The following is a 24011-nucleotide window of genomic DNA, read 5'->3' as shown; positions in this document are numbered from 1 at the left end:
TAGCCTAATACCCAAATAATAATCCCTAAAACGACTGAAGGGACTGGATCAGCAATGTTTACACCAATTCTGCTACTCTCGACTGTGAACCAGGCAGTCCTTTTTACTTCTAATTAATTTTGAGCCACCATAGTTATCAGTTTATTTTGTAAATATGAAATTCTCACAATTAACGATTCCTATCAACCTCTGTTCTGGTGAACACTTCATCAAATTTCTCATTTTTTAGTTAAGTTTAACTTTACATACTTTATCACCATTTCAGTTAATATTCTTAATGACTACCATGGTAAATCCATAAGATTATTTTCATCACTGGTATCTATTGAAGCTTTATAAATGAGTGGAGTGCATAAAACATTATTAGATTTCAGAGTTATTTGCATGTGAAAGTCATTCGCCATGATGTAGGCCATACCACAGTAACCAATACGTACTGCATTGGCCGCTTGTATTCTTAAGTATATTTTCACTCACCTGTCTGGCCCTAATAGCGTATTAACAGCCATTTGGGGAGATTCAATGCAGTTACACATTTTATTATGCTAAAAACAAAAACAATATAGCAAGATAAGATAGAACTGTTGAAAAAACTGGACCGTAGTGTTTCCGCGTGGAAGTTGCATGAACACATATGGTACTGGTTCCTCAACTGCTTATGATACCAAGAAGCAAAGGGAAAAACTATCGATTTTCTAGGAAGACTCTGATTCGAAAAAGCAAATGAACATAAGCAAAACTATGAAAGAGGGTAAGATTACCGAACATGATATCGAATGGTATCAATAGCGTCGGATGAAGTGGACTTGTCAGGTAGCTTGATAACAAACCAGGCTCAGTTCTTCCATAAAAAACTTAAATTAGAACATGCGTGTGATTACTCTGAAGGAAAGTGAGTCAGAGGAATATTGCTGAAATATTATACATGATCTCCAATGGTCCCAGTTGAATTATCGTACAATACGTGACATAAGTAGCCTCGGTTAGTCCGGCAAAACGGTTTATCCAATACGGTTCTGGAATGGAGGGTGCCAGAAAACTGGTGTTGTACCTGTATTTAAAAAATGGGGAAATGAAACACAGTAGCCTAACATTTATTTTTGTTGCTAAAGAGCTATTAGTAAGAGGGGTGCCTTCATGTGGTGGCACCGATACAAGAGGGCAAACTACAGGAAAGCTCTTCTGCAGTCTTTTTTCATACATCCCATGAGGAGGACTTTGGTCTGCAGGAGAATGGATATTTCAGCCTGCAGTCCAGTAGGTTCATATCCAAGGGCCTCAACAACAGTTTAACTGAATGTGGCCCAAATCAACGACCTATAATCTTATGTCAATATTCCTCCATCAATATCAGTTTGTAGCCAAATTCCTTAATCCCATGCATTCCCCATGGCAAAATAGTAATCTTAGGTCAGGCTAAAGTGAAATGAGTAAACAGTACTTACAGTATAACCAAAAGCCTTCATCCCAGATGGGGCAGATAGCACTGGCAGAACCATTTTTGTACTAGGGCAACAATTAATGAAAAAATATCTTGTTACTCACAGAAGCCCACAAAAAGCAGCAGAGGCACTGTTGGTGTGGGTGGTGATGGTTGTGGAGGCGGTGGTGGTTGTGTTGACACTGGTGGTGGTAGGCACTTATAGTAGTAGCAGTGTTGGTGCCTCTTTCTCAATTTTCATTTGGAACATGAGGACACTCCCTGAAATCCAATAATAAGCCTTAGTGCTGAGGTCCGAACATAAGATAACCCTTTTACTACAGAGGAGTTACATCATAAATCCTTTTAGTTTACAAAATCAGTGCTAAGGAAGATGCCCTCATATGCTGGCAATGACATAACCTGGCAGCTCTACTAGCTAGCTTTATAAACCTTCAACTCTTCCCTATTCCCCCAACAAAGAATGATGTGCTGCAGAAGGAAAACTTCAGCCTGTGGTCCATTTAGTTCATATCTAGATGAGGTTGGATCACAACAAAATAATAACAGCTAATAATCATAATGGCTGAGCAATATATTACAATTAATTTTTACAAATATCACCTACGGTAAATTAAGAAATAGCAAATCAACTTTATCACTGGCAAGGGAATTTTAACACAAAAATTCTGTATATCATACTGAGGATTTAACAACAAAAAAGAAGGTACAAAAATGCTACTTAACAGTATGAGACAACCATTTTACATACAACTACCAGTACTGTGAACTGGGAGCTAATATATTTATGAGGAGCAATGGAACTTCAATATGCAATTTCTTTTTATATACCTAAAACTGAATAATAAATAATGGCAGTACTTATAATAGTGCCATTACTAGTAAACTTAATATACCATATACAGTAAATGAACAACCTACTACCATACAGTCAGACAGACTATCATCATGGCAGTGACCATGAACAAACTGCCTCCATCTCTCCATCAATCTGCCCTCCCTCCATGTCCCACCACCTAAAAAAAAAAAAAAAAAAAAAAAAAAAAAAAAAAAAAACTGTTTTGAAAACCAAAGGCATATTCTTGTGGGCCCCTGAGGCTTTGTAGCATTTCTTCCAAACCAATTTGAATATTTCACCTTACTATTCCCTTGTACGCTATTTATGTCAGTTTGAAGGTGCTGGAGAGGAATGCCTGCATAATAACTCCTACTAATATAATAACTCTGCTCCACTACTTCATAAAAACATTCAACTGCTTCCCTATCCCTCCAATGGAGGACTGGAAACTGGAAAAAAATGGCAACTTCATCCTGCAGTCCACTAGGTTCACATTCAGATGAGCCTCAGCCCACAAAAAAAGCAACATCTTAATGTTTTATTTATTAACTCTGAGGTGGATCTGTAGAAGTGAAGGGGTTTATTAATGCTCTGTCTAACTGTTCCAGTCTGTTACCTCTCTCCTAAGCTGAGCAAAGGCTTCATTTCAAAAAGCTTAAGCTCAGTGGAGATAAAGAGCATAATATGCAAGTCCCTACACTAGATGTGATTATTATTTTTTTATTTAATTAGTTATAGTCAGGCCTTGGCTCAAGTTGCTACAAGCCTGTTTCTTGTGATACCTGTATCAGGAATGCAGATTTGTTTTCCTGTATCTATGTTAATATTTAAAACTACACATCTCTTCACAGTACACAATGTAAACTGTAGGGCCAGAGGGCTGAACATCATTATCCCAACCTCTTTGCCTCTTTTTTCCACCTATGAATGGGGTGAGGTAGGGTTCAAAGAAAAAATCCAATACAGGACAAACATCTGCCCAGTTTAGATACTAAAAAATAAAAAATAAATGAATAAATAAGTGCCTACAAGTTTAAATTTAGAGGAAAGGTATTCAATCTTGACATGCTGCTGAAAGGAAAGAGATAAATAGGCGAGCGTTTTATAACTCAGTGCAGTAACAGAAAAGTAAACCGTCAAAAATAAATAGTGATCCCTCAATTATCCGTAATAACAGAACCAAACGCATGAATGGATACGGGCAATGAACGGCTACGGAACAATATCCTCTACTGTACCCATACTCTACCTATATCCATACCCAACCTATTTGTACAGTACCCCTCCTGATTTTGGCAGTGTTCTGTGGTCTTTCAGCTATTTTTAGACATCAAAACACACATTGCAATATGCAATGTAATCCTAAACACTAAGAAAACAATGGAAAAAAAAAAAAAATCCTGTGTTGCCCCAGGGGGAATGTAGGAGCCCAGGGCTAGGCACGTTGGTCCTGACATTTAAGATGATAGTGACCAGCCTCGCTCATCCCTGAGCAGCATTATTTGAGCAATAAACCCCAACCACCCCTTGGATATAAACCTGCACCAGCTGTATCCGACTGGAGTGTCTTAATTACCCACTAAACCACCAGGCCCCGTAATTTTTTTATATGGTTACCATCCAGCATAGTCAATGGTTTCTTGATGTACAGGAAACCATTTGGCTTGTCACTCAGTGCAGAGTCACCCACAGGCAGAAGGAAGAGGAAAGAATGAAGGAAAGAAAGAAGAGAGGAATGGGCAGTCGCTTGTAAGCAGCACTACATCGAGTGAGTGGATGGTGAGTGGCCCCCTCCCTAAATATATATTCTGCATATATTGTATATACATATACTGTACACACACACATATATATATATATATATATGTTCAAAATCATACGAATACGTACGGTACAGTACCGGTACTGCTAATTTTGGCAGTTCTGCGGTCTTTTGGATGTTTTTAGACATCAAAATACACACTGCAATAAGCAATGTAATCCTAAACACTACGAGAAAAAAAAGAAAAAAAAAGTGTAAAACCATACAAATATGCACATTACCCCTCCTAATTTTGGCAATGTTCTGAGGTCTTCTGGTTGTTTTCAGACATCAAAACACCCATTCCAATATGCAATGTAATCCTCAACACTAAAAAAGTCAATCATCATTTGACAATATGTACGACGATTTTGTCAGAGATGACAGCGTCCCTGACTGCCCGCAGATCCATGGCCAGCTTGAGTGGCATCAACTTCGTGTCACACTGATGGTGCTTGGCATATCTGAGCAATTGCTCAATACCGGCCCGCAGAGCATCAAGACGAGGTAGTGATGGAGTGGCGGGATAGCCAAAGTCATGGTCCTCGTTCTCATCCTCATCGCTTTCCTCTATTGGTCCCGCAGAGACAGCAGCAGCAATCTCCTCATCAGACAACGTCTGATGACCTGGATCACGGCCATCATCGTCCAGCCAATCCCTCAAGTCATCTATGTCCACATCCTCGCCTGAGTTTCGTAGCCAAAGGTGGAAATCGTCCATGTCAAATCCATCTAAGTCGTGCATGGCCTCGCATCCCTGAAGGAGACAAGACCAACCACTTTCCAAGGTTTTGTTGGAAAATTCCTTCCAAGCATTGGCCCAGTTGAAAATCGCAGACTTGATGTAACGCCACAGATTCTCCAAGATCCACTCCCCATGTGTGTCGACCCCTTCCTCGTCCTCAGGAACCACCATCACCTCATCAAGGAACCTCCAACGGTACAATCTCTTGCCCGCAATGACAACATCGTGGTCCACTGGTTGAATAAGTAAAGTCATATTAGGTGCCAGAAACAAGCACCTAATCTGCCCGTCATCAGCAACCAAATCTTTCTCTAACAGATGCGCAGGGGCATTGTCGAGGATCAGGAGAGCGTCAACCTGGCCACGAGGGATTCCAGGTTCCACCGTCTGATAACGGATAACCTCCTTGACAAAGTGTCTGAGGAACCAATCTCTGAAGATCTTTGTGGTAAACCAGGCCTTCACAGACTGGTACCACACAACAGGCAGGCTATCCATCAACCCATGGAGACAATGTGGCTGTTTTGTACATCCAACAACAGGTTTGAGGTGATGCATCCCATTAGCACTGGCACAGCACAACACCGAGACATGCTGTTTAGACAACCTCCAACCAAGTACAATCTTCTCTGTCTCTTCTGCCAGGGTGTTGGTGGGCACAGTGGAAGAACGGGCCAGTTTTATCAGCACTGTACTGTACACCTGACCGAAAGCAAGACCCACATTCTCGATCAGATGCTGCACTTTCTGGCGAAACGGCTCAACATCCTCCACTGCTGCATCCAAAGCCTAATCATGTGCCTTACAGCCAGTAAGTCCAGTTTGAAGTTTGAATCGGAAGAGCCAACCCTCGGATTTTTTTTTTTTTAATGCAAGGAAGAAGGAACCAAAGGCCACGAGCCCCCAAAAACTGTTCCTTCCAAGAGAACAAAATACAAGAGATAGCCAAATTCAAGATCTGATCATTTTGAGATGCCTGGACACACAGCGTCTGAAAGACTGGAGATCACAGGAAGCAGGAAATACAGACAGAGGGAGACAGTTCCAGAGTTGACCTGTTGCATAAATGAAGGATTGGGAGTAATGGTTAACTCTTGCATTAGAGAGTTGGACAGAAAACGGATCAGAGTTTGCTGCTTGATCAGTGCTACGCGCCCGTTGTAGAGGTGGAGGAATGCATGCAGACAGTTCAGAGGAACAGCGACCATTGAAGTAGTGATAGAAAAAAGATGAAGATGCAACAGTGCGGCGAAAAGACAGAGGTTGAAGGGGGCCAGTAAGAGGAGGAGAGTTAATGAGACAAAAAGCCTTTGACTCCACCCTGTTGAGAAGAGCTGCATGTGGCGAACCTCCCCACACATGAGAGTTGTACTCCAAACAGGGGTGGATATAACCCCTGTATGGAGTCAACAATTGTGCAAGGGTAAAAAAGGAACGGAGTCGGCTTAGCACACCTAATCTCTTGGAAGCAGATTTTACAAGAGATGTAATATGATCTTTCCAAGATAAGTCCCGAGTGAATGAAACCCCAAGTATGTTCAAGGATGATGCAGGATTAAGCTGAGTATTATTAAAAATTAGTGGGTACACCTGTGGAAGATTTTGTCGGGTTGATAGGTGTAAGAACTGAGTCTTTGATGCATTAAAAACAACAAGATTATTTTTACCCCAGTCAGAGATATGAGCCAAGTCAGACACTGGGTGTGTCATAGCCTTATCCCTTGTTTGTTGAAGTAACTGCTGAGATGGACATTGCGGGAACCGAATGGAAAGGTGAAGGGTGAAGTCATCAGCATATGAGTGGATAGGGTTATGTGTACAGCTTAGAAGGTCACTGATGAATAAAAGGAAGAGAGTTGGTGATAGGACACAGCCCTGAGGAACACCACTGTTGACAGATCTAGGAGAAGAACAATGGCCGTCTACAACAGCGGCTATAGAATGACCAGAAAGGAAGCTAGAGATGATGGCACAGATAGGATAGAAACCATAAGAGGGCAGTTTGGAAATTAAAGATTTATGCCGGACTCCCTCGAAAGTCTTTGAGATGTCAAGTGCAATGGCAAAGCTTTTGCCAAAGTCCCGAAAGGAGGATGATCAGGAGTCTGAATGGTAGGTGTGAAGATTCCCAGTGGAGCGTCCCGGACAGAACTCACACTGACGACCAGAAAGAAAGTTGTGATAGGAAAGATGCTTTAAAATTTTTCTATTAAGAATTAACTAGAAAACTTTTGAGATACAGGATGTTGAAGCAACTGGACGATAGTTAGAGGGTTGGGAATGGTCACCCTTCTTTGGGACTGGCTGAATGAGAGCAAACTTCCAGCAAGAAGGAAAGGTACAAGTTGATAGACAAAGGAGAATGAGTTTGCCTAAGCAGGGTGTAAGCACAGAAGCACAGTTCTTGAGAACAACAGGAGGAACTCCATCAGGCCCAATGTCTTATTAGTATTGAGGCCTGTGATGGCAGAAAATACATCAGCTAAAGAAATTTTAATGTCAGCCATGAGGGAGGCAGAGGGGGGATGTGAAGGAGGAACAGCACCGGAATCGTCTAAGGTGGAATTGGAGGAGAAAGTCTGAGCAAAGAGATCTGCTTTATCAACAGAAGAAATAGCTACAGAACCATCAGAGTAGAAAAGAGGAGGGAAGGATGATGAGGTAAAGTTGTCAGAAAGGTTTATGGCAAGGTGCCAGAAGGAGGGGGAAGAATTCGATTTGGAGTGTTGAGAGCATTTAGTATGGATGAAATTATTTTTAGCAGAGCGAAGAACATACTTAGCACAATTCCGGGCAGAAACAAAAGCAAGATGTGATTTAGGGGTGGGTTGGCTCTGGTACCTTTTATAGGCCCTCTCCTTGTTGCGGACAGCATTAGAACAAGCGTGATTAAACCAAGGCTTTCGTGCATTAGTCAAAGGATATGAGAAAGGAATGTATGCTTCCATGCCCGGGAGAATAACCACCGTAATGCGCCAGGCACACTCAGATGGCTCCCGGCCATGGAAGCAATAATCATTCCAGGGAAAAGCAAAGAAGTACTGCCTGAGGGCCTCCCAATCCGCAGCTCCAAAGTGCCACAGACGATGTTTCTTTGGAGCGTCCACAGGCTGTACCGGAGTGCTAGGACAGGTTAAGGTGATAAGGTTGTGACTGGAGGAGCCCAACGGAGAGAAAAGATTAACAGTGTAAGCAGAAAGATTAGTTGTACGGAAGGGGTCAAGTATGTTGGAGCTCTCTCCAAGGCAGTCAGGGATACGGGTAGGGTGCTGTACAAGCTGCTCTAGGTCATTAAGGATAGAAAAGATGTAGGCTTGTTCACCAGGTGGATCAGTGAAAGGAGAGGAGAGCCAAAGGTGGTGGTGAACATTGAAATCTCCTAAAATGAAGATTTCAGAGAAAGGAGAAATGGATAGAATGTGTTCCATCATAGAAGTAAGACTGTCAAAGAATTTTTGATAGTCTGTAGAATTAGGGGATAAGTAAACAGCGCAGATATATTTAGTCAAAGAATGGCAGGATACCCGAAGACTGAGTGTAGTGAATTCAGAAGAATCGAGTTCAGGAACACGACAGCAAGATAAATCATTGCGTGTATATAAACAACAGCCACCTGAGGCTTTGAAATGAGTACAGAGTAAGTAGGAGGGTACAGAAAAGGGTTTGCTGTCAGTTGCCTCAGACAGCTGAGTCTCAGTTCGAAAGAGAAGGTGAGGTTTAGAGGAGGAGAGGTGGTGCTCAACAGAGCAACAGTTAGAGGAAAGGCCACGAATGTTGCAGAAATGAAGAAGTGAGTCAGACAGTGGTTCCAGGCACCTCAAGTCATCACTGGGAGAGGGGTGGAAGATGGGGGCATTTATGGTCCCCCCCCCTGAGGACTCCGAGGCCGTGTGTTGGGTTAGCCATAATTTTCTTTTGAATTTTGGAAAAGGAAGTGTAGTGTGTACTTTGCATGTAGTTTGGTGTAGACAGTTAGAGAAACTTGTATTGGAGAGCATGCTGGCCTACTCTCTGTGTTACTGAGACACTGAAAAAGTTCAGCAAAGGGGGATGGTTAGGAACTAGTCCTAGGGGCTGATGAAATGGGAGCTCCAGCTCTCCCTGTCATCAGCTTTCCATCCACCTCGGGAGTACTGCCCTGCTCGACTGGTGCTACAGTCTACTCCTTGAAGTTGTGCGCGCCGTGCAGGCATGCAAACTTATCGGCTACAGCCTTCAACTCAGTCCCACGTACAAGCATGCCGGCACCCCATTGCTGGCAGAACCAAACCAAAGTCAACTGGTCAATGATGGAATGGCAGGGCTGGGACATCACCTTCCAGTCACCTTTTCGAGTAGTATCACCATGGTCCTGTCCATACTGATACAGCTCCTGTGATTTCTTGAAATCAGACAAGGTTGAGTGGGGCAAGTCAAATTCACACAGAATGCATGAAGTTGGCCTGCTGATGTCAACCCTGGTCAATAGAGTATTTCACGCATCTTCTCCAAGGTCAAAACCCTCCTCTTGCGTTTCTCAGGTGGTGGTGGAGCCATCATCACATAAACGGGAACACCACAAAGGAGAATTAAGGCCTGCAGAAGGTAGGGCACCACCACAAACGCTACAATGGAAGCTGCCATTGTTTAACCTCTGCCAAGCACACCCACACGCAGAGAAACAAAGGCAGGAACTGCGGTGCGGTAGCACTTAGGAGTGTACAATGTTGCCATGTCTCCACCCATGCTTGGCTATGAGCTTGCAAGCAAAAAGCCACATACTGTACTGACCTATGAGTACATGGGTCCATTTTGCTCGCCCAGGGAAATGTAGCAACACTGACAAAAACACTGGGTTCCCATAAATCGTAGGCCTAAGGGGTGGCCAAGTAATTCGGAGGACAATGCGACTTTGACCATTCGATAAGGCAGCAGATGGCAATGTGTGTGGCCAGGAGTTTCTGACTAATCCAGGCGGCTGGGGGTATTTCAACCATACAGTAGAGATCCGTACAGCCTTTCTTTCTCATCTTGTGGGTTACACTCTGTCTTCCTCATGCACCTGCAGAATGTTACTGGTGATTGAGGTGGCCAGGGGATTTCCACCATTCGGTAGGAACCTGTACGGCCATTCTCGCTCAGCTTGTGGTTTATGTCTGATCTCCTCGCACACAGCCGTATGTTTCCATTGACCAGGGTGGCCGAGTGACTTCAACCATACGTTTGGGATCTGTACAGCCATTCTCACTCACCTTGTGGGTTAGTGGATATTACCCATGCGTGGACACGGAAGCCGGTGAACCACGGCATGAATTTTTTTTCCCGTCAGTGGCCAGCCAGCTGCCAAAGCTGGGACTTTTATGAATGGTTATGGACAAATAAATTTGGTTGCAGTTATAATACTGCAAAGGCCTAATGAACGGATATGGGCTGTACGGATAATCGAGTCATTACCGTACTGTATATTTAAACAAATTGGTGGGTCGGGATGCCATGACACGGTGTCAGTGATTTAACTGTGATGTCAGCGATTGAACTGAGCAGCTTCAGTGCCCTGCTGTATGCATGTCCCTGTATTCTCTCATACCCACCATAATGAAGTTGGTACACTACAGGAAAACTACAGTCTGCAGTCCACTAGGTTCAGATCCAACAAACACAAGGCCACAAAAACAAGAATAATGCAAGTTTCATAAGTTGAGGTTTGATACAGTGAGGGTCTAGTATAATGTACTACCAGCTTAGGTGCGCTGGAAACTGTGAGAGACAGGAAAGAAATGGTTGCATAACTCTTGGGCTTACGGAAGTGACATCTTGCTTTCCAGGAGATGGACAGCCAACAAACTCAATCTGAATTTATTGCAGGACTGGCTGTGCTGTCAGCTGCACAGGGACAACATACTGTACTCAAAATTATCTTCAAATTCCACAGAAACTACCCTTTACACTTATTTCTGGTGTTAAGCAGCAAGCGAAGCGAAATAACTACCAGTTTAGATGGGTTCCAAACTTGTTTTTAGACTTTACAGAGTAAATGACCCTTTAGACAAAAACATATCCCGACTGGACCCATTATAATTCATTCGTATACAGTATACATTAAATTGTTCTGTAATTTTTTAAAGCACATCCTCATTAATAAAACAAAGGCGCATAGACCTATGCTGTACTTAAACATATTTATTTTCAAATGATATTCATCTTTTTACAACATAACTTCTGCTAACAATACAAAATTATCAATGTCAATTTTTATATAAATGTTGATATTTAATATTACCAATCACATCTGAAGGAGAAACTGACTAGAAAAGTGTGTGTGCGCGAGGTGGAGGGGGAGATGAGGGGAAAACAATGGTTGAGATAGAGGGGTTTGTGCATTGGTGGGAGGGCAATCAAATGACAGAGGACAGAATGACCTGAAGGCAATTTGTTTGTGGCCACCCCTTACAGGATAAAGGTGTCTAGCAACAAACTGGTGGATAGATAAGATGAAATGAACTACTTCGTAGTCCAAAACTTTGCAAGTGGTCAATTCCAGTCCAAGGCAGGGAAAAATGAAGGTACAGTACTGGGTACCCAGAAAATCCTTTTGCAATGATACAAATTTTTTTTCCTGGGGAGAAAATATACGGGTCTCACTCCTCATTTGGTGATGCTATCTGAATTAACATTTGGTACTCAACTTACTGCATGTAATTTTTTTACAGGGATGAAGAAAGTCTTTGGAATAACCAGTTTCACCCAAAAACAGGCTTATACAGAATAAAACTCCACGTCTGCAATCTCGGGTGATTTTTTGTGTGTTGCGGGGGCAGTTCTGTCTGTGTTATCAGCACTGTCTTTGCCCTGTATCATTTACTCATTTCCTACTCCAAACACCACAACCACCCCAGTTTAGCCAACTCATCCTTCCCTGCACCACAGAAGATACCACTACAGGTATACCCCGGTTTAATGATAAAACTGGTTAGGTAAAAACCCATTGTTAGGCAGCATATCGTATATTGGGGTAAATTTAACATGTAAAGCAATGGGATGCATTTTTCAGCCTTGGGTTTCCCCCCCAACCAAGGAAAAAATCCACCCAAATGAGCCCAAAAACAAGTTTAAGGTCAATCTAAATGGCCTAACAGCTGTAAAAGAAGCTAACCTAAGCCTAACACCAGTAAACAACTCACTAAAACCAACAAATAAAATCTGAAAATCATCAAATATCCATCTGGAATAAATCAAACTTACTAAACTGTACCCCAAAATGACATATTTAACTTACCTATGGCTAAAACACATCAATCTAAGTCAAAAAACAGTTTATAAATCAACCTAAACATTTTAGTCCAAAATATCAAAATCAGGAAAAAAAAAAAAAAAAAAAAAGTTAAACCAGGGTTTGGCTGTCATCAAGCAGGGTATGGTGGTATTTCTACCCCCATCTTTAAGCCAGGGTATCACATCTAGCGGTATGTCAAGGTAAACCTGTACGTATTTCTTGTGGAGTGCTATTTACGCGATACCTGTATACTGTACATACCAATCTCTCTCTCAGGGTGATGTTTGTTTCCCACTGAAATCATTTTCCATCTTAGGATAAAGTAGATTAAACATGCTCAGGTCAGGATAAATTAGGTTAGTTATGAAAGGTTAAGGTATATTAGGTTAGCTATGAAAGGTTAGGACTAATTAGGTCAGATATGGGTAGGGTAGAATAAATGAGGATAGGTTAAGATAATTCGGGTTTGGTTTAGATAAACAAAAACTGATAAGGACAAATCAGTAACATACTAAAATAGTGTTTTAGGATGGCAGTTGTCTGTTTTAGGCACTACTGTGACTGTAAACAAAGACTGATATTTAAACACCAATCACTACTTACAAGAAAATATAAGGCAGCGTCACACTGGGACAAAAATGGCTAACATGCGAGCCAGTTTTGTGAGCCGCTAGCCAAACTGAGCCACGGTGAGTGAGATTTCACTTGCAGGGCGAAATGTATAACAATTTTCACTCACAGTTTATTGGTGGGATAGAACTCAAATAAGCCTATACAGTACTAATTTTGTGACTGATGAGAAAATATTGTTATTCACAGAAGGAAACTAGAACTAAAATTAAGTAAACATAATTCTTGTGGTTTTTATTCATTCCTATTTTTTTCTTGTTTATCTATCTATCTATCTATTGCCTGATGCCATAATCCTGTAACGGGTGACTTTATTTGTTTTACAGGGAGGGGCACTAACCCTCCACCAACCCTTTTGCTGACATATAGGGAGCACATATGGTTTGGTTATATGGTTGCCACCCAGCATTGTAAATGGTTTCTTGGCTTACAGGAAACCTTTGGCTTGTTGCTCAATGTAAAGCCACCTGTAAAGGAAAGAAAAGCAATAAGAAGTGACAGGAAAGATGGGAGAAATAGGAAGAGAGGAGGGCAGGCACAGAAAAAGAATGATAAAGGCTATGGAAGAAGTAGGCAGCACTACATCGAGTGAGTGTATGATGGCTGTGGCATGAAATATTCAGACACTCGGGTGACCAGCCACGAAGGCGGTCTGTTTTGTTTCCAAACAAGTGGAAATCAGATTGTGACCAATATCGATATGGAACCTGCAGCAAGGAAACCTTTAGAAGACTGCCTTGTGGCTCTGGAGTTGCTGAAGTATAAGAGGCAGTTGCAGAAACTGAGGAATAGGGAGTGGGTACTCCGTGCTGGTTTGTTTATGAATGACCATGAGGTGCCAAGGCAGATGACACTGCTTGTCATTTCGGCTTACAAAAACGCAGGCATGCAATGGCAACTCAACTTTGCTAGCCGTTTTGCCTCACAAAAGCTGCTCGCATGTTAGAAACTTTGGGCCCAGTGTGACACTGTCTTAAGAAGCATCAAAACTTGAAAAAACCCTCTGAAAAAAAAATAAAACATCAGAGAAGAGGGAGAGTAGTCATGTGCGATTTGCTACAAGGGTGTGGGAAATAATTCCATGTTGTGCAATGTTTGTGATAGGTGGGTGCATGAGAGATGCAGTGGTATTTGAGGTAAACTGCATGATAATGGTGATTTCATGTGTGCAGTATGTTGGGGAGATGATGTGGAGATTGTCATGCAAGAAAGGATTGTACTTTCTGATGAGCCTCTTGAGAGTAAAGAATAGTTTTGATATTTGGGAGACATGTTATGTGCTGGAGGTGGGGCTGGATTTTGCTCTGTGGCTAGAGTGAGGAGTGGTTGGAAGAAGTTCAGGGATCTGTTGCCTCTCCTGACAATGAGAGGACTCTCCCTCCGTCCTCTGAAATCTTTGTATGCAGAATGTGTTAGGAGTGTATGCTGTATGGTAGAGAGACCTAAGCAGTAAAGGAAGACGATATTCATAGACTCAAACATACAGAAACGATAATGATAAGATGGATGTTCAGTGCGTTCTTGAGTGCGAAGACTGGGTGGGCTAGGTTCACGATGGACTTGAGAGGTAGAGTGGGACTGGAGCGTATTGGTGTTGTGATGAGAAGAGGTAGATTGAGATGGTTTGTGGAAATGGAGAGGATGGGGGATGATAATTGGGTGCAGAAAGCACGAAGTGGTAACATTTGGGATAAGGTTGTGAGACGCAGACCGAAAAAGACCTGGAATGAGGTCACTGAGTGTGACCTCAGGGATAAGGGGCTCAACAGGAAAGCTGAAAGAAATTGAGCAGCACAGACAGCTGCCATTAGGTGACCAACCGACACATGCATGCATGTTGGAGCTTTCGATAACGAAACAAAAAATGAAAAGATCACGACTTTAATAAAGGAAAAAACTGCAAAATAAGACAGTCCCAAGTCTCCCTGGAGAGTACCAAGAAAAATAAATAAGTAAAAGATTAAAAACAAAATTGATATCACTACAACAGTGCCCTGAAAACTTTAATATTTATCTAAAGTGGGAAAAACTGCATAATATGGTTGTCCCATGCCTCCTGAAAGGTAAAAAAAATTAAAGGTATAAAAATTGGCTTGTAATTCATGTTTCTTTGCATCATGTTAGGTAACACATCTATATTTTTCTGTTTTTTAATTGCACAATATCTGGCTTTCTTTCAGATCAAAATATGTTTATCCCATGACTATACTGTACTGATTGATTTTTACTTTGAAAATCGTCCCCCCAGTGAGGCTGGCAGGTCAAAAACTATGAAACTAGTGATCTGCAAATGATCAGATTGTCAAATTTCTCAAACCATACCAAACCATACAAATTCATGTCTATAATCCAGTGTTATGGTTTTCTGATAATTCAAATGCTGTATATGGTCTACCTTACCTCTAACACCTCAATCCAACTTTTTTTTTTTTTTTTTTTTTTTTTTTTTTTTTTTTTAATGCTACCTTCAGACAATGCTAAAATCTTGAAAGGCCATACATAATGTTAAACAACTGCCCTTAACTTCCTCACAACTTGATACCATTCACAAGGGTGGACAATGTTGCCTGAAGGTAGCACGAATGAAATGGAGAAATGAATTCCCCCAGCTAGGCAACTAAGGCCATACATCCCCGCTACGTTACAGGAGAGAGCTACCCCTCCCAGAACAGCGGTCCCGGGCGCGGCTCGAACTCACGACCCCCCGGCCCTGAGCTCGATGCTCTACCTCTGAGCCACCATGCCCCCAAGGTAGCACGACTGACAAAAAATTTTACTACTAGTAAAATATAATACATCACACTGAACCGGCGACCAAGTGACGCTACCATTTTCGACATCATTACCAGTGAAAGGAATTTAACCTTTCACTTAAATTTACTCTGTAAAAACTTTATTTTGTGAGTTCAAACCGATCTCGAGTCTTTAATCACACGGCATATGCTGCCTATTTCGCGTAAAATATGACATGAAGTAGAAAGAAGTAACAAATAAAGACCACTCACCTGCGACAAAACGTCGCCCCCTTGCGTTTCCGTTCCAGTGATGGGCCTGATGGCTCAAACCTTATACAGGACGAATAAAAGGAAAACAGACATCGTAAAAAGTCAAAATAATGCTTTATAGATACGTAAATAATTCATTCTACAAGATAAGATTATTATTTGGTTACCAGGTCTAACAGAAATAACAATAATCAAGGCAAGAATACGTTTTATGGAGAATTTACTATGACCATTTCGAGTTTTGGTGCCGGGGATTCGTATTACCAAAGTTAACCATTTTTCTACTCGATGTGGTATTCTACTTAGGGCCAATTTTAGCGTCTAGATGCAATAAATCTAGGTTTTTTCTATATTAATGTGATTCTCTAGCAATCTTTACGTGGCTGCACGTCTTTCTGAAGCTATTTTCTCGAGAGCCTTGTATTTAGCGTCAATCTAGTGTTTTTGCTCTACTTCCATTTAGCAATTATATTAACTTTTAGGTGCAAGATATCTTCCTATATTCTTGAAATTTCTCCATATTTATTGGTATTCCGTTGATTATATCATGTTTTTACGATATGGTAGAGATTTTTTGCTATTCAATATTCTAGCGAAATTTGAGAACAGGTCGGTCTAGCAGCATTGGTTACACTCCTTCCTCCGGCATTTAATGTTTAAAGGTGGGCGGGTTGTAAACCAGCTACGTCGTTCACTAATCTTCTATGTTATGGTTCATAGGAGGTACGTGACTTGGATATTTATACAAAGATGTTTCCACAGGCGCCATGGATTTAATTACATGCAAAAACTCCTAGACAGGTCAGCTTTTCTTGCTGTAAAGAGGACTGTTTATGGTCACTTGCCAGAGAAAGCCGGTGGCCCATTAGATTCATTTAGCCACTGATCTTCCATATTTGGGTGTCATGAGTGAATTGTGCAGTCTTTAGTAACATGAAGGATATTTCCACACAATCTGGGTGTCGAAAGTGGATTTATAAATGAGAAACCCCCGTTCTTAACTTTGTTAATGGGAGCTCCTGCAGATTGTCCCTATATTATTTTGTTATTTTCTTTATTTATCTTGTAATATAATTAAATATACAGAACCTATCCCATCTGTGAAAGCCGTGCACAGTAGGAATATTAACTTGATAATTTCATTACCACAGAATATCTTGATCCAATCTTACCTCATTTCATTAAAGCAGGTTAGCCTAAGCTATCCATATAATGTTCATTAGAATATATAGGCTCCATTATCATCAAGATATTTTTCCATGTATGGAAAATCATCAGGAAAATTATATTAACAGGAAACAGTCAGAAAATACAATTAAAAATATGAAAAGGATACTTTAATCCCCAATTTAACAAACCCAATTTAGCATGCAGAATCCGTTCTAATATTGTCTGTCTATCTATCTATCTGTCTACTGTTACTGCCCAATATGGCAACCATATACAATAATTCCTTGTTGTTAGCAACTTTTTTTTTATGGTCACTTTTGTTTATTCAGCTGGAAATTTCAGAAAACTTGCTTATCAAAGACCCATTCCAACCCATAAAGCTGATTTGCCACATTCTCTGATTCTGCAGTACCAATTGTGTGAAAGAAGTTTGTGATATTTTGGAAATGTCCTTGATTTACAATGAGGACTGTATGTACAATGTTTATCTTTTTGGATATACTGTGTGTGTTTTTGTTGCTCTTTAAACCCAGCTTTACTGTGTATATCTGTTTTCAGTGCTCTTTGAACCCAGCCTCACTGTGTGTGTGTGTGTGTGTGTGTGTTTTGCTCTTTGAACCCTACCACAGTGTGTATGTGTTTTTCATGCTCTTTGAACCTAGCTTCACTGTGTACCGGTATGTGTTCTTGTTCCCCTCTGAACCCTGTCACAGTATGCATGCATATATTTCTTACTCTTTAAACCCCACCTTACTGAATTCTTAGGTGGGAAATGAGCTGATGATGATAATGGTTTTCAATCATATATTCATCGTGCAGAGTGGTTTTCTTGCCTTCATGGATCAGGTTATCTTCATGCATGACTTTTTGTTTCAGGTGCCTGGTGGTCTGTTAGTCAAAATGCCTCAGTTTGGGTGACGGCCTTGCATACGTTCAATTCCCAAGAGGTGGCTGGAGGTTTTTGACTGAGTGGTGCCACCAGGGGAAGAATGGACTACAGGAACCAAGGTAAGGAATTGGGGCTGGATAGTCAGAAAGTCTTTGGTGTGTGTGTGTGTGTGTGTGTGTGTGTGTGTGTGTGATCCCCACTAATTTACTGGAAAAAAAAAAAAAAAAATGGCAGTTTAAGTTCCGTTGGTATTGTTATGCCCAAAAGTTCACAGACAATCCTTGCCAGGGTTGTGCTCTGCCTTCCATATTTCTTAGTCCTCCCTGAATGACGGAGTACCCTTCCTTCTCATACTCTTTTATGTGCTTCATATTATCACATGGTTATCAGAAACCAGAACCGAGTGCATGTTGCCCAAAAAACTCATCCTCTTGTGTGCCATTATCATTCTAACATAAGCAGCGAGGACCCCCTCTCTTTCTAAAATTAGCACCTCAGAGCCCAACACATACCGATGTTGTACTGAAAAGCAAATGGCATATGATGGCGAGTTGTGTGTACTGCAAGATTACCCACCCACCCACACATCAGTCAACCTTTTAGAACCCCACGAGGAGCATAGCAACCTGGGGCTTAGTGGACTGCAGGAAGAACTATCCTTTTGAATTCCTGCAGTCTCCTTTGGGGGGATATGGATGGGACTGAGAAATGTTAATATAAGCAGGCAGCTCCTCCCCCCCCCCCCCCCGAGTCCTATTGGTGCCACCACATGAAGGTGTCCTTCTCCAGCACTAATACTTTGGGAGTTAAGTAAGATCATTATTGAACTCCTCCACAGAGAAAGGGTTAATCACCAACATACCTGAGATGTCTCCTAAAAACTTGTCATATTTTTACAGGCCACCTGTGCTACTCATGTTGCTTTCCCTGCTACTGCTGTGGTTGGAGGTGGTGGTGGTGCTGCTAGGATTGTTGCTGTCACTGCTGCTGCTGCTGCTGGTGTGGGATGGTGATGCTTATGCCACTGGGGTTGGTTGGTGATGCTGCTGCCGCTTGGCCTGTGACATTGGACTCCAGTTGCTGCTGCTGCTACTACCGGTACCAACCTCTGAAATATGTGAGTTGGACATTATTTGGTCTGTCCACCTTGACTTGGCGGAGATTTTTGTTCTTTGGCGGCCTAATTCTCATAACTCAGAAGCAGAGTAAGACAAGGATAGCAATACTGTGGCTTTGGATCCTTTCTAAATCACTTTTGAGCCAAGTTGATGTGGACAGAGTATGTTAACAGTTGCTCCCCAACTTAGGAAATTTTTCTTGAGAATTCCACACCCCATCCTTGGGTGGGAAAAGAAGTTAGGGCTGATGATAATGATGATGCCTGATGATGATGATGATGATAACTGCAATCAGCATCAGTGCTAGGCTCCATAACTAGATCATTCCACCAATGGGGTATACAAGTCTAGTTACATCATCCAGGTACCCATTTTACTTGCAATTGGACAACAGTGATCATGATGCAGTGCCAGTAATCAGTCCATGGCACCATCAGGTTGACAGCTTCTAAGCAGTTATAGTAGCCACAAGGCCTAATAAAATATCAAGCTAGAAAATCTTTAATCTTGACAACAGCAGATGTTCATAGCTCAAATGTTTGTAAGTGGGAGAGCAACTGTCTTTATTCCATCTAACACCAGATTTTTTTAAAACTGAGAGTGATTCTTGGGAGTCTAAGGATGATTATGATCTTTAGTTTATAACCTGTATATATATTTATTTATATTAGTCTGCAGGTCTTTATCCTTCCCATAGCAATTTTTCATGACTGGCATTATTCTGTTTGATTATTGGTGAGATGGTAATTTTATGCTAAGTTAGAGTAATGAGAGTATTCAAAGCAAATTTCCCAGGTATACCAGTACCAGAGAGTTTTGAAACCTTTCCATTACACATCTTCATGATTAGCATGTCTCCTTGCTAAGCTATTGCATCAACTCATTATTATTTCAAGTTGATAGACAGATAGGTAGACAAGTACACAGATAGATAAACACACAAATACACCTAGATAGTAGATGGACATGTGATAGATAGATAAACAGTACACAGATACACATAGGTAGTAAACAGATTGCTGTAAGTGTTAGCTAGAAAAATTGCTAGAATTTTGAGATAGAAAGGTTCCCCATGTTATTTTTTATGCCTTTGACTGCTAGTACAGTATTTCTCTCAGTTGAACAATGTCTGGTGTTAGTTCAATGAAAGTGGCTTGTCTTCTTTGTGGCTTTGGTGATTTCCTAACATAATTTCTTAGCAAGCCTCCTATGTCACCTAAAAGACACCCCAGTGAATCATGCATATGATTATTGAGTGATTATTATTACTGTATTATTATTGTTTTTATTGTTATTATTATAATTAATGTTGTTGTTGTTTTTAACATTATTATTGTTTGTGCTGTACTTGCAAGATGTGCAGTGGACAGATTTTTATGGCCTGTAGTTTGTTCAGTTGTTTCAATTCAAACCCTTATCATCAGCATACTGCACTGGTATATATTGTAAGCTCCCAAATCAGATGATCAATTTTCCAAAAACCTCCACCTACCAATCTACATTTTCATGCAAATTTCCCTTCAGCGTTATCTGTGCTTGAGATTATTCCTTGAACTTTTGGAGGTACCTGCTGTGTTTTCCGTTTCAGTCACCCACACCAATCAACCCTACCCTGTCGACAATTCGCTTTGTACTCAAACCTTGGCCCTGTCAGTTCCCCCTTGTCTTTAGTTAACTTTATCGTTCCATCAAAGTGTGCGGCAGGAAAAGCGATTATAGTATTCTTAACATCAAATAGAAACTGGATGTACTTTTTAAAATGTGTGATAGAGTATTGTTGGCATACATTTGCACATGCTTGCAGTACATCACAGACAGATGCAGTAGGTCCTGATTATATGCCACAGGTGCTCAAAATACAGGGTGGTTCATATGTAAAATGTCTGATTACATGTGTTTTGCCCATTCTCTTTTTTACCATACCTTACCCCATCCTTAGGTGGGAAGAAGAGGTTAGGATGATGATGAATATGATTATGATTGCAGTGATGAGTATAATATAATGGCTGATGTTGATTATTATAATGATTATGATAAATGATGATGATGATTGATGTGGTGAACAGCTCAGTCAACAGTACCAATGTCTACTGTACATCATTTTCTGTTTCCCACAACCCTTTTTTACTTTAAAGTGATTGTTTGCATCCACTGTTTACATTATTGTTTATAAAGTAATCAGATATCTCCTCTTGCATTTGCTACCAGTAACTGCATAAGTTCAGTCATTTTAAGTAAGCAGAAATTTTTCCCCTCCTCTGACTTATATCTATCTAATGCCAGACACCTCAATCTCATAAGGGGTGGCCACAAACAAATTAACTTCACATCACTGTCTTCCATTTGGCTTCCCTTTCTCCAGCTCACATCCCCCTAACTTGCAACTCTGCACTCCATTTTTCCATATCAGCCTTAGTCTCTTCCTCCTCCTCTCCCCTGCCACCTCATTTACATACAGTCTTCTAGTCAGTCTCTCATTCTGCATTGTCTCTACATGGCCAAAGCATCTCAAAATATTTCTCCTAACAATACCACAACACTTCCTTACTTCCTCATTTATCTTTTTGTCTTCATAAGACTCCACACAATCCTGCTTCATTTCTGCTGCTCTTACTCTTGACTTGTGTCCTTCCAACAGGATCCAAGCTTCACTTCCTTATTCCTTATCACAGCTTTCAATGATCCAACAACTTTTCTACTCTACTGTACCCTTTCAAGTACTTCCATCCATCCTTACTCATCACACTACTTAAGTTCTTGGATACACTATCATTCTTGTTTCCTCACCGTCCAGTCTCACTGTGTATGTTGTGGCTTCTTTTCCCTCAAGACCATAGTTTTACTCTTCTCTACATTCTCTTTTAGACTGAGTTTCCTACATACACCCCCAGACTCATTCACTAAGCCTTGTAGTTCACATTCATCCTTACATAACAATACAGTATCATCAGTAAGCAATATTCCAGAAAGTTTCCACACCTTTCTCTCTCTCATTAGATACTCAATATATTCACTTCCGTACCTATTGTCTCTCTTATAGCTCTATCCATATACAAACTGAACAACCAGAGACATGACACATAAAAACATGACATACTTACACAAAAACATGACATAAAAACATAACACAGGAGATATGAGACACACACACACACACACACACACGCACGCACGCACGCACGCACGCACACACACACACACACACACACACACACACACACACACACACACACACACACACACACACACACACACACACACACACACACACACACACACACACACACACACACACACACACACACACACACACACACACACACACACACACACACACACACACACACACACACACACACACACACACACACACACACACACACACACACACACACACACACACACACACACACACACACACACACACACACACACACACACACACACACACACACACACACACACACACACACACACACACACACACACACACACACACACACACACACACACACACACACACACACACACACACACACACACACACACACACACACACACACACACACACACACACACACACACACACACACACACACACACACACACACACACACACACACACACACACACACACACACACACACACACACACACACACACAAAGATTTTTGTCTACCACAAGTATGGGAAGTAAATCTGCATAAAGATTTTTGTCTTTATGCAGATTTACTTCCCATACTTGTGGTAGGTGGTGGCGACCATCATCCACTCACTTGATGTAGTGCTCCCTACTTCCTTAGCTTGTATCATTCTTTTTCTGTGCCTGCCCTCCTCTCTTTCTATTTCTCCTATCTTTCCTGTCACTTCTTATTCCTTTTCTTTCCTTTACAGGTGGCTTTACACTGAGTGACAAGCCAAATGGTTTCCTGTAAGCCAAGAAACCATTTACAACGCTGGGTGGTAACCATATAACCAAACCATACGTGCTCCCTACGTGTCAACAAGTGGGTTGGTGGAGGGTTGGTGCCCCTCCCTGTAAAACAACTAACTCAGTGTCAAATGGCCACCCTTTACGGGATTATGGTGTCTGGCAATAGATAGATAGATAGATAGACTTCCCATACCCCACTGGCAGAATAAGATAGCACTGTGGCCCAACATCCTTTCCATAGCACATCTTCATGACTAGCATCATATTACAGTCTTGTTTCAAGTAGCATTTACAAAGGAGAGATGGTAATTTATTGCCCTTACCTTAACCGAACGTAGTTGAATACCCAGTAGCTATTTCTGAAAGTCGTCAAAAAACTTGCAGCCCCCATACTAGCAGACTGAGCTGACAACACGCAATAATTATATGGGCACCCCGTACCGTATTATGGTTCAGTAAATTGTGGGCTGCTGTTGCGGTGGTCCTGTATTCCTCTGTAGTATTACTGTAACCAAACCACTTCTCTGAGCCAGTATAGCGTCAGTTTCAGCATTTTTACAGCACTGTATAGTAGTTGCTCCCTGACAAAGTGAAACAGTGTCAGTTGTTTGTGTAGCATATATGTGTGTGCTGATCATCATGGTTCTTGAATGAGATGTTGCAAAATGTGTTGTGAAATTTTGTGAAGGAAGCAACGTTGGGTCTGGTTAGTACTTGGATGGGTGACCGCCTGGGAACACCAGATGCTGTTGGCATCCCTACGTGTCAAGTGGGGTTGGTGGAGGATTAGTGCCCCTCCCTGTAAAAACAATTAACTCTAAACCCTTGGTCACCCCGTTTGGGATACATGGCGTCTGGCAATGAATGAAATGAAATATATGCTTGTCATTTTCCAAAGCAGACTGCTGGTAGTAATATTCACACACACGTCAGAAAAAGATTATTTGAGGATAATCTGTGTTGTAAGGATAATTTTGGAGCATCAAATTGCCTCTTTCTTTTTCTTCACTAAATTCGAGTATTTGGTTTCTCTAGCATTGATTGTGATTCTTAATAATGAAAATGAGCCGAGGACCACAACAACAGCCAGTATTATCATCCCAAAAGATCATTAATAAATGTGGCAAATAAAAGGACTTTAATAAGCCATAGTGCTTTTTTACCCAGCAATAACAATAGGTGTTTTGC

At 41.3% G+C, this 24011-nt stretch overlaps 1 protein-coding gene across 1 annotated transcript in view; it reads left to right on the top strand.

Moving 5' to 3' along the window:
* Window positions 1–13407: 13407 nt before the first annotated feature.
* The window catches only part of LOC145418777 (uncharacterized), a 54332-nt gene continuing 43728 nt past the window's right edge, over window positions 13408–24011 (top strand). Inside the window, exons 1-3 of the mRNA XM_080287111.1 lie at window positions 13408–13542; window positions 17759–17772; window positions 18671–18800. Of these exons, the coding sequence (XP_080143237.1) occupies window positions 13408–13542; window positions 17759–17772; window positions 18671–18800 (279 nt within the window). The remainder of the gene's footprint in view (window positions 13543–17758; window positions 17773–18670; window positions 18801–24011) is intronic.

The sequence above is a fragment of the Coenobita brevimanus genome, chromosome 116 (genome assembly GCF_032717465.1).
Source record: "Coenobita brevimanus isolate Jiangsu-jjx chromosome 116, ASM3271746v2, whole genome shotgun sequence".
Taxonomy (NCBI): Eukaryota; Metazoa; Arthropoda; class Malacostraca; order Decapoda; family Coenobitidae; genus Coenobita; species Coenobita brevimanus.
This window is presented reverse-complemented; position numbering and strand designations above follow the sequence as displayed.